Source organism: Neoarius graeffei, chromosome 25 (assembly GCF_027579695.1).
Source record: "Neoarius graeffei isolate fNeoGra1 chromosome 25, fNeoGra1.pri, whole genome shotgun sequence".
NCBI lineage: Eukaryota > Metazoa > Chordata > Actinopteri > Siluriformes > Ariidae > Neoarius > Neoarius graeffei.
Genome location: NC_083593.1, coordinates 48,225,638 through 48,239,673, shown reverse-complemented (window position 1 = coordinate 48,239,673; position 14,036 = coordinate 48,225,638). Strand labels below are relative to the sequence as shown.

Genomic DNA, 14,036 nt, shown 5'->3' with positions numbered 1-14,036 from the left:
CAGTTGAGGACTGGTCTAATGTAGGTGAAGTGGATGTGGTTGAGATTTCTGTTGTGGGGGAAGTAGGCATGGTTGAGATGCCTGTTGTGGGGCAAGTAGATGCCGTTGAAGACTGGTCTAATGTGGTTGGGGTGGGTGTGGTTGAGATGCCTTTTGTGGGTGGCATGGGCGTGGTTGAGGACATGGCTGATGTGGGTGAAGTGGGTGCAGTTGAGATGCCTGTTGTGGAGGAAGTAGGTTTACTTGAGGACTGGTCTAATGTGGGTGAAGTGGGTGCAGTTGAGATTTCTGTTGTGGGGGAAGTAGGCATGGTTGAGATGCCTGTGGTGGGGGATGTAGGTGCGGTTGAGGACAGGTCTAATGTGCGTGAAGTTGAGATGCCTGTTGTCGGGGAAGTAGGCATGGTTGAGATGCCTGTTGTGGGGGAAGTAGGTGCAGTTGTGGACTGGTCTAATATGGGTGAAGTGGATGTGGTTGAGATGTCTGTTGTGGGGGAAGTCGGCATGGTTGAGAAGCCTGTTGTGGGTGAAGTAGGTGCAGTTGAGGACTGGTCTAATGTAGGTGAAATGGATGTGGTTGAGATTTCTGTTGTGGGGGAAGTAGGCATGGTTGAGATGCCTGTTGTGGGGCAAGTAGATGCTGTTGAAGACTGGTCTAATGTGGGTGGGGTGGGTGTGGTTGAGATGACTTTTGTGGGTGGCATGGGCGTGGTTGAGGACATGACTGATGTGGGTGAAGTGGGTGCAGTTGAGATGCCTGTTGTGGAGGAAGTAGGTGCAGTTGAGGACTGGTCTAATGTGGGTGAAGTGGACACGGTTGAGACACCTGTTGTGGGTGGCATGGGCGTGGTTGAGGCCACGACTGATGTGGGTGAAGTAGGTGCGGTTGAGATGCCTATTGTGGGGGAAGTAGGTGGAGTTGAGGACTGGTCTAATGTGGGTGAATTGGATGTGGTTGAGGTGTCTGTTGTGGGGGAAGTCGGCGTGGTTGAGAAGCCTGTTGTGGGTGAAGTAGGTGCAATTGAAGACTGGTCTAATGTGGGTGAAGTAGATGTAGTTGAGACACCTGTTCTGGGGGAAGTGGACTTGGTTGAGATGCTTGCTGTGGAGGAATTGGACACCATTGACAGGTCTGATGTGGTTGTAGTGGGTATTGGTAACACGGTTGAGAGGGCTGATATGGTTTGGGTTGAGGTGCCTGGAGTTTGAGCAGTCACCATATTCTTAAAAAAATAAATATATAAAATAAATAAAAGCAAAATTGTGAGAAATGTAGCACTTCTCACAGGGTGTACCCTATGTAAATAATCTTTAATTGAGTTTTATTATTATTATTATTATTATTATTATTATTATTATTATTATTATTTTATCATTACCTGTTTTGTGTGTTCATGCACATTTATGATCATCGCTTATTTCTTAAATACCTTTTTTTTTTTAAAAATAAAATAGCGGTATGTCGCCTGGTGCTCATGAACAATTTTTGTTCACTGTATGGGCCAACAATAATTGTCAGTGTTGGAGGTCTCACAAAACTAAATTAAAATATATTTTATATTGTTTAGCACCTGGCTGATAAGAGCACAAGTTCAGTGGATTTGTGTTTGATTTTGGTTGTTTTGAATGATATTTTCTTTGTGTATTTTTTGGAGTTTTTTTTTCTTTCTTTAGCTCATACGGTGTGTTTGTGAAGACTATTCTAATGGAATTTTTCGTACAGCCCTGTGTGTGTGTGTGTGTGTGTGTGTGTGTGTGTGTGTGTGTGTGTGTGTGTGTGTTAGGGCTTCGTGACCCATTCATGAACCTGGCGCTATGTGTGTTTGTGACACGGTTAGTATGTGGAGGAAGAAATTAGCAACAATGGCGGTTGGTCCCCTGGGTCTACTAAATATTAGGGAATATACCTTTGTGGCAGTGGGGGCATGGTCAAGCATCGGGCTGTGACAGGAGGCCGGAGTCAGGGAAGGTAAGTGGCAGAATCACTACACCTGGTGTTAGTTAACCTGTGTTTGTGTACCTTCCCCAGTGACCACGCCCTATATAAGGAGAGAGAGAGAGCAGAGGAAGAGAACTCTCTCCCCAACCAGATGACTTGTGTGTGTGTGTGTGTGTGTGTGTGTGTGTATGCATGTGGCTGGGAGAGTGTGCTTTTGCGACTGAAAAGTGCAAATAAAAAGTTTTTGCAACTCAGTTCTGGCCTGCCGTACTTCTGTGCTCCACCCACCCGCTCTGATTTCTACAGCCATCAAAGGGAATATATATACTGTATGATGACTAAGGACATTTCCTTCTGTTGTAATAGTTTAAATACTTGCTTTCGATTGGGTTATGGTTTTTACCAGAATGTTCCACAAGGATATAAAGGCCATCAAGAAAGTGGAGTGGCTTGCATGCCCTGAACCATTTTTTGCTCTGCTTTTCTCTTTGCATTGAGAAACAAACAATAAAGATTCTTTTTCTCTGCTTGGATCCAAACGAGTGAGAGGGGTTTTTCCACCACACTATATTCTGATTAAAGCAACTTTTTATTCACCATCAGTTGAAGATTACAACAATCAATTAACCGCAGATGCTACACCCTGCCTCTCACCTGAAGTCAGCTGGGATTGCCTCCAGCTTCCCCTGTGACCCTGATGCTTCAGCTGTCGGGATGGATGGATGGATGGATAAATATTTATATCATTTTTTTAATATCGGGTTCAACACCAGCTATTTTAAGGGACTATGATTAGTTGGATTAATTGTAATAATCAATCAAATTATATTTAGTACTGTAAAATCTGCAGTTGACTGCTTAAAAAATGCAGCCCAGAGACCATGCTGCATTTACAAAATGATATTTTGTTTGTTTATATTTCACTACAAGTGTAATTATGTATTTGTAAGAACAGAACTGCTACTGAACAGTCACTTTTCAAATTCGGTGGAAATTAAGATAACTTAAGGTAAATTAAAGCAACTCAAACTACATTACACTTACTGTAGAAATCCTGCTATTTGAAAGGGCCCAGTTGAGTTCTTAACTAGAAATAAACTGAAGAAGTATTGTTTCTTTACCTTCTGAATTTGTCCTTGCATATAAATTAGCAGAATAACAACAAATCTCAGGAAATATTCTGTTGTCCCTGTAACATAAAGGTAAAGGATAAAAATCAAAGACGTCATATGCAAGTCTTATACACATATAATATTATCTTATCAGCAGCACAGGTTTTGGTTTAGGATTCCCAGGAAAATGGCTGTAGTTCCAGGGAATTGACATTTATTTAAGAACAGCTGCCACCCCATTCCAATGTCCAATTTCATCCTGAACATTCTCATCTCATCTCATTATCTCTAGCCGCTTTATCCTTCTACAGGGTCGCAGGCAAGCTGGAGCCTATCCCAGCTGACTACGGGCGAAAGGCGGGGTACACCCTGGACAAGTCGCCAGGTCATCACAGGGCTGACACATAGACACAGACAACCATTCACACTCTCATTCACACCTACGGTCAATTTAGAGTCACCAGTTAACCTAACCTGCATGTCTTTGGACTGTGGGGGAAACCGGAGCACCCGGAGGAAACCCACGCGGACACGGGGAGAACATGCAAACTCCGCACAGAAAGGCCCCCGCCGGCCCCGGGGCTCGAACCCAGGACCTTCTTGCTGTGAGGCGACAGCGCTAACCACTACACCACTGTGCCGCCTCATCCTGAACAGTTTTGAAAAAAAAAAAAACCCTCATACAGTGGTGCTTGAAAGTTTGTGAACCCTTTAGAATTTTCTATATTTCTGCATAAATATGACTTAAAACATCATCAGATTTTCACACAAGTCCTAAAAGTAGGTAAAGAAAACCCAGTTAAACAAACAAGACAAAAAATATTATACTTGGTCATTTATTTAATGAAGAAAACAATCCAATATTACATATCTGTGAGTGGCAAAAGTATGTGAACCTTTGCATTCAGTATCTGGTGTGACCCCCTTGTGCAGCAATAACTGCAACTAAATGTTTCCGGTAACTGTTGATCAATCCTGCACACCGGCTTGGAGGAATTTTAGCCCATTCCTCCGTACAGAACAGCTTCAACTCTGGGATGTTGGTGGGTTTCCTCACATGAACTGCTCGCTTCAGGTCCTTCCACAACATTTCGATTGGATTAAGGTCAGGACTTTGACTTGGCCATTCCAAAACATTAACTTTATTCTCCTTTAACCATTCTTTGGTAGAATGACTTGTGTGCTTAGGGTCGTTGTCTTGCTGCATGACGCACCTTCTCTTGAGATTCAGTTCATAGACAGATGTCCTGACATTTTCCTTTAGAATTCAATGGTATAAATCAGAATTCATTGTTCCATCAATGATGGCAAGCCATCCTGGCCCAGATGCAGCAAAACAGGCCCAAACCATGATACTATCACCACCATGTTTCACAAATGGGATAAGGTTCTTATGCTGGAATGCAGTGTTTTCCTTTCTCCAAACATAACGCTTCTCATTTAAACCAAAAAGTTCTATTTTGGTCTCATCCGTCCACAAAACATTTTTCCAATAGCCTTCTGGCTTGTCCACGTAATCTTTAGCAAACTGCAGATGAGCAGCAATGTTCTTTTTGGAGAGCAGTGGCTTTCTCCTTGCAACCCTGCCATGCACACCATTGCTGTTCAGTGTTCTGCTGATGGTGGACTCATGAACATTAACATTAGTCAATGTGAGAGAGGCCTTCAGTTGCTTAGAAGTTACCCTGGGGTCCTTTGTGACCTCGCCGACTGTTATACGCTTTGTTCTTGGAGTGATCTTTGTTGGTTGACCACTCCTGGGGAGGGTAACAATGGTCTTGAATTTCCTCCATTTGTACACAATCTGTCTGACTGTGGATTGGTGGAGTCCAAACTCTTTAGAGATGGTGTTGTAACCTTTTCCAGCTTGATGAGCATCAACAACGCTTTTTCTGAGGCCCTCAGAAATCTCCTTTGTTCATGCCATGATACGCTTCCACAAACATGTGTTGTGAAGATCAGACTTTGATAGATCCCTGTTCTTGAACTAAAACAGGATGCCCACTCACACCTGATTGTCATCCCATTGATTGAAAACACCTGACTCTAATTTCACCTTCAAATTAACTGCTAATCCTAGAGGTTCACATACTTTTGCCACTCACAGATATGTAATATTGGATCATTTTCCTCAATAAATAAATGACCAAGTATAATATTTTTGTCTCATTTGTTTAACTGGATTCTCTTTATCTACTTTTAGGACTTGTGTGAAAATCTGACAATGCTTTAGGTCATATTTATGCAGAAATATAGAGAATTCTAAAGGGTTCACAAACTTTCAAGCACCACTGTATATTGTACAACCCCGATTCCAAAAAAGTTGGGACAAAGTACAAATTGTAAATAAAAACGGAATGCAATGATGTGGAAGTTTAAAAATTCCATATTTTATTCAGAATAGAACATAGATGACATACCAAATGTTTAAACTGAGAAAATGTATAATTTAAAGAGAAAAATTAGGTGATTTTAAATTTCATGACAACAACACATCTCAAAAAAGTTGGGACAAGGCCATGTTTACCACTGTGAGACATCCGCTTTTCTCTTTACAACAGTCTGTAAATGTCTGGGGACTGAGGAGACAAGTTGCTCAAGTTTAGGGATAGGAATGTTAACCCATTCTTGTCTAATGTAGGATTCTAGTTGCTCAACTGTCTTAGGTCTTTTTTGTCGTATCTTCCGTTTTATGATGCACCAAATGTTTTCTATGGGTGAAAGATCTGGACTGCAGGCTGGCCAGTTCAGTACCCGGACCCTTCTTCTACGCAGCCATGATGCTGTAATTGATGCAGTATGTGGTTTGGCATTGTCATGTTGGAAAATGCAAGGTCTTCCCTGAAAGAGACGTCGTCTGGATGGGAGCATATGTTGCTCTAGAACCTGGATATACCTTTCAGCATTGATGGTGTCTTTCCAGATGTGTAAGCTGCCCATGCCACACACACTAATGCAACCCCATACCATCAGAGATGCAGGCTTCTGAACTGAGCGCTGATAACAACTTGGGTCGTCCTTCTCCTCTTTAGTCCAAATGACACGGCGTCCCTGATTTCCATAAAGAGCTTCAAATTTTGATTCGTCTGACCACAGAACAGTTTTCCACTTTGCCACAGTCCATTTTAAATGAGCCTTGGCCCAGAGAAGACGTCTGCGCTTCTGGATCACGTTTAGATACGGCTTCTTCTTTGAACGATAGAGTTTTAGCTGGCAATGGTGGATGGCACGGTGAATTGTGTTCACAGATAATGTTCTCTGGAAATATTCCTGAGCCCATTTTGTGATTTCCAATACAGAAGCATGCCTGTATGTGATGCAGTGCCGTCTAAGAGCCCAAAGATCATGGGCACCCAGTATGGTTTTCCGGCCTTGACCCTTACGCACAGAGATTCTTCCAGATTCTCTGAATCTTTTGATGATATTATGCACTGTAGATGATGATATGTTCAAACTCTTTGCAATTTTACACTGTCGAACTCCTTTCTGATATTGCTCCACTATTTGTCGGCGCAGAATTAGGAGGATTGGTGATCCTCTTCCCATCATTACTTCTGAGAGCCGCTGCCACTCCAAGATGCTCTATTTATACCCAGTCATGTTAATGACCTATTGCCAATTGACCTAATGAGTTGCAGTTTGGTCCTCCAGCTGTTCCTTTTTTGTACCTTTAACTTTTCCAGCCTCTTTATTGCCCCTGTCCCAACTTTTTTGAGATGTGTTGCTATCATGAAATTTCAAATGAGCCAATATTTGGCATGAAATTTCAAAATGTCTCACTTTCAACATTTGATATGTTGTCTATGTTCTATTGTGAATACAATATCAGTTTTTGAGATTTGTAAATTATTGCATTCTGTTTTTATTTACAATTAGTACTTTGTCCCAACTTTTTTGGAATCGGGTTTGTAATCCTTTTGCTGACCTTGCACATAAGTCTGCTGTTGAATAAAATTAACTATTTCTGAGACTTAAGGTCAACAGTAGCTTAATTCTTGGTGCTCATGCTGCTAATGTTCAGCTGAATCCTTTAATAAGTTCTTTATCCAACAGAAAAGAAAGTACAAGGACATGTGGCTTTCAACAAACAGTTGAAAAGCATGATTAGCTCTTTCATCATGTCGTACTTACTACTCCTTCTATTCTATGTTGCTAAATGAAGGGCATAATCCCTTGTTATTTTTAGGTGTCCTACTGATAGTAAATCTGTAGAGTAAAATTGTCATAAGGCTTAAAGGGCTTAAAAAGGAGCTTCAAATGATGAACTACTTTTGCTTATGAAGTACTTTTAAAATAGTTCTAACTAAAGTTTTGTTTATTGTGATACATAGCAGTTATTTCAGCAAGAGTGATGTTGAATTTATTAGATTTTCGTTAGAAGGAACTTAAAAAAGATATGCAGAATGATCATTTTGCTACCAGCAAGTTACATATTATGGTCCTAGTTGATATCTACTTGAACAAACAGAGTTAAATATAAATGATTCCTTGGATAAAAATATTATTGTAAACGAGTAGTTTTGTTGCATTTATCCAAAATATTAGCTTACCTTTTTTAGCCATGATACTCAAATATATTTTGAACTTCAGCAGGTACTACGTCAGTTTTTCTATATATAAATACAAGAGTTAATTGTTACATTTAGAAAACATCAAGAAGTGGTAAAATAACTTTATTATTAAAGGTTTCCAGTATAAAAGACAAATGGTAACTCTATTCAGATTGTTTTTCTGTTGATTCCTTTTATATAAGCATTTGGTTAAAACTTTTCTACTTGGTTCATCTGCATTTTATTTGTTAGTATGGCACATCTGCTGCCAAATTCCTTTGTAAGTGACACGTCTGCGCCTGCTTGCGCTCAAGACTCCACTTCCCAACATTCACAGCAGCCTTCAAACATGGCCACCGTGGACTACAGCACCCATCCTGCACTTCACCACTCAGTCCCCTATTACTGATTGCACACACTTGGACTCAATCACCACAATATGCTATTTAAACACTCTCACTACACCTAATCATTGTGAAGTTACTGTTGTGTCTGACTTTACTAAGCAGTTTGAGTATTGTGGTCTGGGTTTGAATTTGTTTTGGCCTTGCCTCTGATTTCCTGTTTGTATCTCACCTGACCATTGCTTGTTTTTAATTCTGCTTTCTGCCTTACGATTTGATTTAATCTGCCTGAATAAACTTTCAGCTTATACCGTATATCCTTCTGTTGCCTACCTTTGACAGTAACTTATTATTGACACAATAATATACAAGAATGAGTGCATTTAATAAGCACTCATTCTCATAGCTAGAACTAGTCTTTAAACAAAACAGTACATTATATTGGTGGTAATATAAATTTTGTGCAAAATTTCAATCAGAAAATAACTTTAATGCACATTTCCATAAATACACATCATACATCTTAAACAGGGATGCTTTGGCCATTAATTCAAATAGCAATGCAAACATTTACGGAAACTGAATACCTTTTGTTTATTTAGTTGTAGGGATGGATTGCCATCCCTTAGCCATAGTAACCATTTATGAACCATCTTCTCCCTTTCACTGTACAGCATTGAACACACCAATCCCTGTACTCAACGCCATGTTCTATCTCCGCCCATTCTTCTGACTCCCTGTAATGGTATTGGATACAGAGATCTCATCTCATCTCATTATCTCTAGCCGCTTTATCCTGTTCTACAGGGTCGCAGGCAAGCTGGAGCCTATCCCAGCTTACTACGGGCGAAAGGCGGGGTACACCCTGGACAAGTCACCAGGTCATCACAGGGCTGACACATAGACACAGACAACCATTCACACTCACACCTACGGTCAATTTAGAGTCACCAGTTAACCTAACCTGCATGTCTTTGGACTGTGGGGGAAACCGGAGCACCCGGAGGAAACCCACGCAAACACGGGGAGAACATGCAAACTCCGCACAGAAAGGCCCTCGCCGGCCACGGGGCTCGAACCCAGGACCTTCTTGCTGTGAGGCGACAGCGCTAACCACTACACCACCGTGCCGCCTGGATACAGAGATGATACCAGATACCAAATACAGTGACGTCACGACTGTGCTTTAAACCTGCGGCGGAATCGAAATTCCTTCTCTTTGGCGGTGGGTTTCCACGCATGAAAGAGACGCCGTTGCATCTGTGCTACAGAAGACCAAAGGACAAAGAACGAGCTATTGATACCGGACCTTTAGCCAAAGTTCAATGTATTTGATCTTCGCATAGTTGCAGTAATAACTGAACCGGTCAGTTACTGCAGCCCACAGTATTTTAAAGAGAAAAGGCGACCGGATCCCTTTTCCCTTTCGCAACGTCGACAAACTACTAACAAGATTCCTTCCAGATCATCGGAAGACCGACGGGACACCGAAGATCTTCAGCTGATGAGCTGTGAAAGTAAAAGGAACAGAACTGTTTTCTCCCTGGACCTGTGCTCCGCGCTGTCTTCGGATAACAGACAGTGCACTTTCAGTCGCCAAGCAAGAGCGATCACGAGTAAGGCTGGCATCTGGGCAATTGTTGGTCTTAGTTGTGGCTAGTTAATGTGAAGAGTGTTGTTTATTTGAATTCATTCATGGTTTAAATATACGCATTTTGATTCACATGAAAGTCGGTCTTAGACTGTGTGTTGTTTGATTTGCTTTGTTATCTGTATTTAGTTAGATCGTGCATGCGTTCTCTCTCTCACTCTCTCTTTTTAACTCCCTCTGTCGCACTAGGGATTGTCGCAGTCAACACTGGGATTTCAGGAGTAGCTAAGGGTTGAGTAGAGGTTGGGTTTAAGGCCTAGCCGAGACTAGTTAGTGTGCTTGAAAAAGTTTTATTTTTATTATTCGTTTTCACCCGTTTTTTGGATCCACTACTCCTCCTAGGGCTTTGGAGATAGAGACACCGTTCCAACGCTGAAACGTAGGGCCCAATCTGGAATGGCGTGCTTGTTCTCAGCTTTTGGATCGACACACCTGTTCTCTCATTCTTGTCGTTTTTCTGTCATTTTTTTCCCATAGAGAATGAATAGGGCTCATGAATCGAATCGTCCTGCTCGGACACACTTCATCGCAGATGCACCAAACCTCATGTGATACCTCAGGCCAACTCCCCAGACACATATATGCATTCGGTTCTGACCTGCACTCATTTTTTCCTTTCTTTTCACCCCCCACTTTTTCATCCATTCACTTCCATTCATTTTTGGCCCCATTGAAAATGAATGGCATTTCAGGAAAAAAGCTTTCACTCTCCGTCAAATTTTTTAACTGAGTGACCAAACTTCAAGAGACTTCATATGATGCCTCAGGGCAAGTCCCCACACATATCCATCCCCTCATCTGAGACCTGCACTCGTCTTTTTCTTGGTTTTCACACATCCTTTTTTTGGTCCATAGGCTTCCATTGATTTTTGGCCCCATTCAAATGAATGGAGTTTTGCTCAGTAACACTTCACCACATATCCACTGGTGTATTGTGCTTGTATACAGCTTTTGGATCAATGCACCCATTAGCATGTTAGTATGCTAGCTGTTAGCATGTTAGTATGCTAGCATGTTAGTGTTAGCTGTTAGCATGCTAACATGCTAGCTGTTAGCATGCTAGCATGCCAGCTGTTACCATGCTAGCTGTTAGCATGATAGCATGTTAGCATGCTCGCTGTTAGCATGCTCACTGTTAGCATGTGAGCATGCTCACGTTAGTATGCTAGCTGTTAGCATGTTAGCATGCTAGCATGTTAGCATGTTACCTGTTAGCATGTAGGTATGCTAGCTGTTAGCATGTTAGCTTGTTAGCATGCTAGCTTGTTAATATGTTAGCTGTTAGCATGTAAGTATGCTAGCTGTTAGCATGTTACCAGGTTAGCATGCACACTTTGCATTTTCTCTGTGGAAATGCAGTCTAGTTTTTAAACTACAGATCATTTATCTCTCCCTCATGTGCTCTCCTTGTTGCAAATCCCATTTTAGGCAAGGCTAAGCACAATGCTCACACATTCCATTCACACACTCACACACACTCTCACACACATACTTACACACACAGACACACATAAACACATGATTTCCCTCTCACATTTTAACATCCACTCGCCCCTACACTGTAAACTTGTATATAGCTTATTACTTCTGATCACCATTAGTGCCTTAGTTATCATTATATACACTACTGATTATTACCTGTATACATTGTATCACCATTTATATTGAATTATTCCTTGGCTGCTATTGTTGCTATATCTGATTAGTATTATTTTGCTAATTCGTGTCAGCTATTTCAATAAATGGTATCTTTGGAATAAACTGTGTCCTGTCTATTGCTACAATATTCACTGAGTGCCAACCTCTGCCAAACAAGTATTCTAATTACCTTCGCCCATTTGCTTGTTATATGAATGTTATAGTTCTAGAGTAAACGTATTACATTAGAGCTACAATACTCACTAAAACTATAGCAACATCACCACTAAGTTCATCTCATCTCATTATCTCTAGCCGCTTTATCCTTCAACAGGGTCGCAGGCAAGCTGGAGCCTATCCCAGCTGACTACGGGCGAAAGGCGGGGTACACCCTGGACAAGTCGCCAGGTCATCACAGGGCTGACACATAGACACAGACAACCATTCACACTCACACCTACGGTCAATTTTAGAGTCACCAGTTAACCTAACCTGCATGTCTTTGGACTGTGGGGGAAACCGGAGCACCCGGAGGAAACCCACGCGGACACGGGGAGAACATGCAAACTCCACACAGAAAGGCCCTCGCCGGCCCCGGGGCTCGAACCCAGGACCTTCTTGCTGTGAGGCGACAGCGCTAACCACTACACCACCGTGCCGCCCCACCACTAAGTTATTCCATTGATTTTAATAGTTTAGCTATAAACTATTGGACACTTGAATGAATGATTAATGAATTTATGAGACTGATCCCTTTTTACATGAGACTGATTTGATAAACCTATTGCACCTACATAGTAATTTTGCATCATTATAGGAAATGTACCTGATGAGGTCTGTCAGTTGATATTTCTCATTATTACAGTATACAACTGTTACTTTTTTTAAATAAAGTATTCCTAGCATTTTGAATTTATTACAAAGCTATTACATGTGTTACTGTTTATATGATCAAATTACATCCTTATGTAATAGGGGACTATAGAGGAATCCATTTTTAGCTTAATGATATTTTTCCTGGATCTGCAAATTAAAGTTACAATTAAAATGGAGTATCATGTAATATCACAATGTTATATGGAAACGAGTGTTTTACTGGGAAATACACCACTCATATTTTCATATGAGCTACATCTGGGACATGGAGAATCAAAACCGTGGCATACAGTGGTGCTTGAAAGTTTGAGATTATTATTTTTGTCTCATTTCTTTACCTGGGTTCTCTTTATCTACTTTTAGGATTTGTGTGAAAATCTGATGATGTTTTAGATCATATTTATGCAGAAATACAGAAAATTCTAAAGTTTCAAGCACCACTGTAAATCTCTGTGTCACTCCAGAAAATTGATGAATTGTTTTGATAAATTTGGGTACTTTTTGTTTGTGAATGTGTCTATATCATAAAGAAAATCATACAGTGGCTTGCAGATCTGGAGTTTTTCTTCTCATGTTGAAAAACTCATATTTTTCATATGAAATACATTGCGGATCTGAGTGACATATTTCCTGATATTTCACTCCAATGATGTCACTCCCAGTGTTTTCCCGCTGACTAGATACATGTCAAAACCGCACAAAGGAAGCTAAAGTCACTGAAAAGTGTAACTGGGAAGTGGAAAAAATAAAAATGCACCTTGAGTTGTCAAGCCTATTTTACTGTTCCTCATTCCCTGAACTGTTCGAGTGTTAATCATGAAAGACAAATGCTACTACATGCTTATTTTCACTAAAACATATAATAAACAGAATGTAATATTCACTATATCATGAAAATGTAGTTTTTATGACTTACCTTGTCTCCAGCCAGCTCACATTTATCTCATTAAACAGGAGTAAGTTTGCCAGAAATGTCTTGGCTGAAAGCTGTCCATAAAAATCCCTTACTGTATCTTAAAAAAGTTGTGTGTTCATACTTACCAAACCAGTTTAGATTTCAGACTTATCTCTTGTTTCTTGTCTTCAAATCATATCAGGTGAGCAGGTTGACAGGTATTAGACTTATCTCATCTCATTATCTCTAGCCGCTTTATCCTGTTCTACAGGGTCGCAGGCAAGCTGGAGACTATCCCAGCTGACTACGGGCGAAAGGCGGGGTACACCCTGGACAAGTCGCCAGGTCATCGCAGGGCTGACACATAGACACAATTTAGAGCCACCAGTTAACCTAACCTGCATGTCTTTGGACTGTGGGGGAAACTGGAGTACCCGGAGGAAACCCACGCGGACACGGGGAGAACATGCAAACTCCGCACAGAAAGGCCCTCACCAGCTGCGGGGCTCGAACCCGGACCTTCTTGCTGTGAGGCGACAGCGCTAACCACTACACCACCGTGCCGCCCAGGTATTAGACTGTCTGGCTAAAAGTATGTGGAACTCTGACTATCAAACCCATATGTCATTCTTTCCTAAACTGGTGGGGGAAAAAATGGTTCCAGATGAATGTACTTCATGAGCTGTGCAAGCAAAGTGTTTCTGAGGCTGTAGTTAGCATGACAAGTACTTAATAGTTGTGATGGCTGTATATTTCTTTAAATAATCACTCATAAAACTACATAACACCTAATATTTAGGGATTTTTTTATTAATAAATAAATCAATGGTAATTAAGCTAGTATTGTTTTTAACAATATCCATCCATCCATTATCTGTCACTGCTTATCTTGTTCTACAGGGTCGCAGGCAAGCTGGAGCCAATCCCAGCTGACTATGGGCGAGAGGTGGGGTACACCCTGGACAAGTCGCCAGGTCATCACAGGGCTGACACAGAGACAAACAACCATTTTTAACAACATAAATTATTATT

The 14,036-nt window shown here is 41.1% G+C and overlaps 2 protein-coding genes across 2 annotated transcripts in view; one reads left to right on the top strand and one right to left on the bottom strand.

Annotated features, from left to right (window-relative positions):
* Nucleotides 1-239: 239 nt before the first annotated feature.
* On the bottom strand, nucleotides 240-13,113 carry LOC132873243 (uncharacterized). The gene is made up of 5 exons (XM_060908600.1): nucleotides 13,026-13,113; nucleotides 7,601-7,660; nucleotides 3,060-3,127; nucleotides 447-1,222; nucleotides 240-321 (listed from the first exon to the last, which is right to left on the bottom strand). Exons 2-5 carry the CDS (start codon nucleotides 7,611-7,613, stop codon nucleotides 240-242), a joined length of 939 nt encoding a protein of 312 aa, XP_060764583.1. The 5' UTR covers nucleotides 7,614-7,660; nucleotides 13,026-13,113.
* The window catches only part of LOC132873242 (adhesion G-protein coupled receptor F1-like), a 39,873-nt gene continuing 33,448 nt past the window's right edge, over nucleotides 7,612-14,036 (top strand). Inside the window, exon 1 of the mRNA XM_060908599.1 lies at nucleotides 7,612-7,643. Coding sequence (XP_060764582.1) covers nucleotides 7,612-7,643 — 32 coding nt within the window. The remainder of the gene's footprint in view (nucleotides 7,644-14,036) is intronic.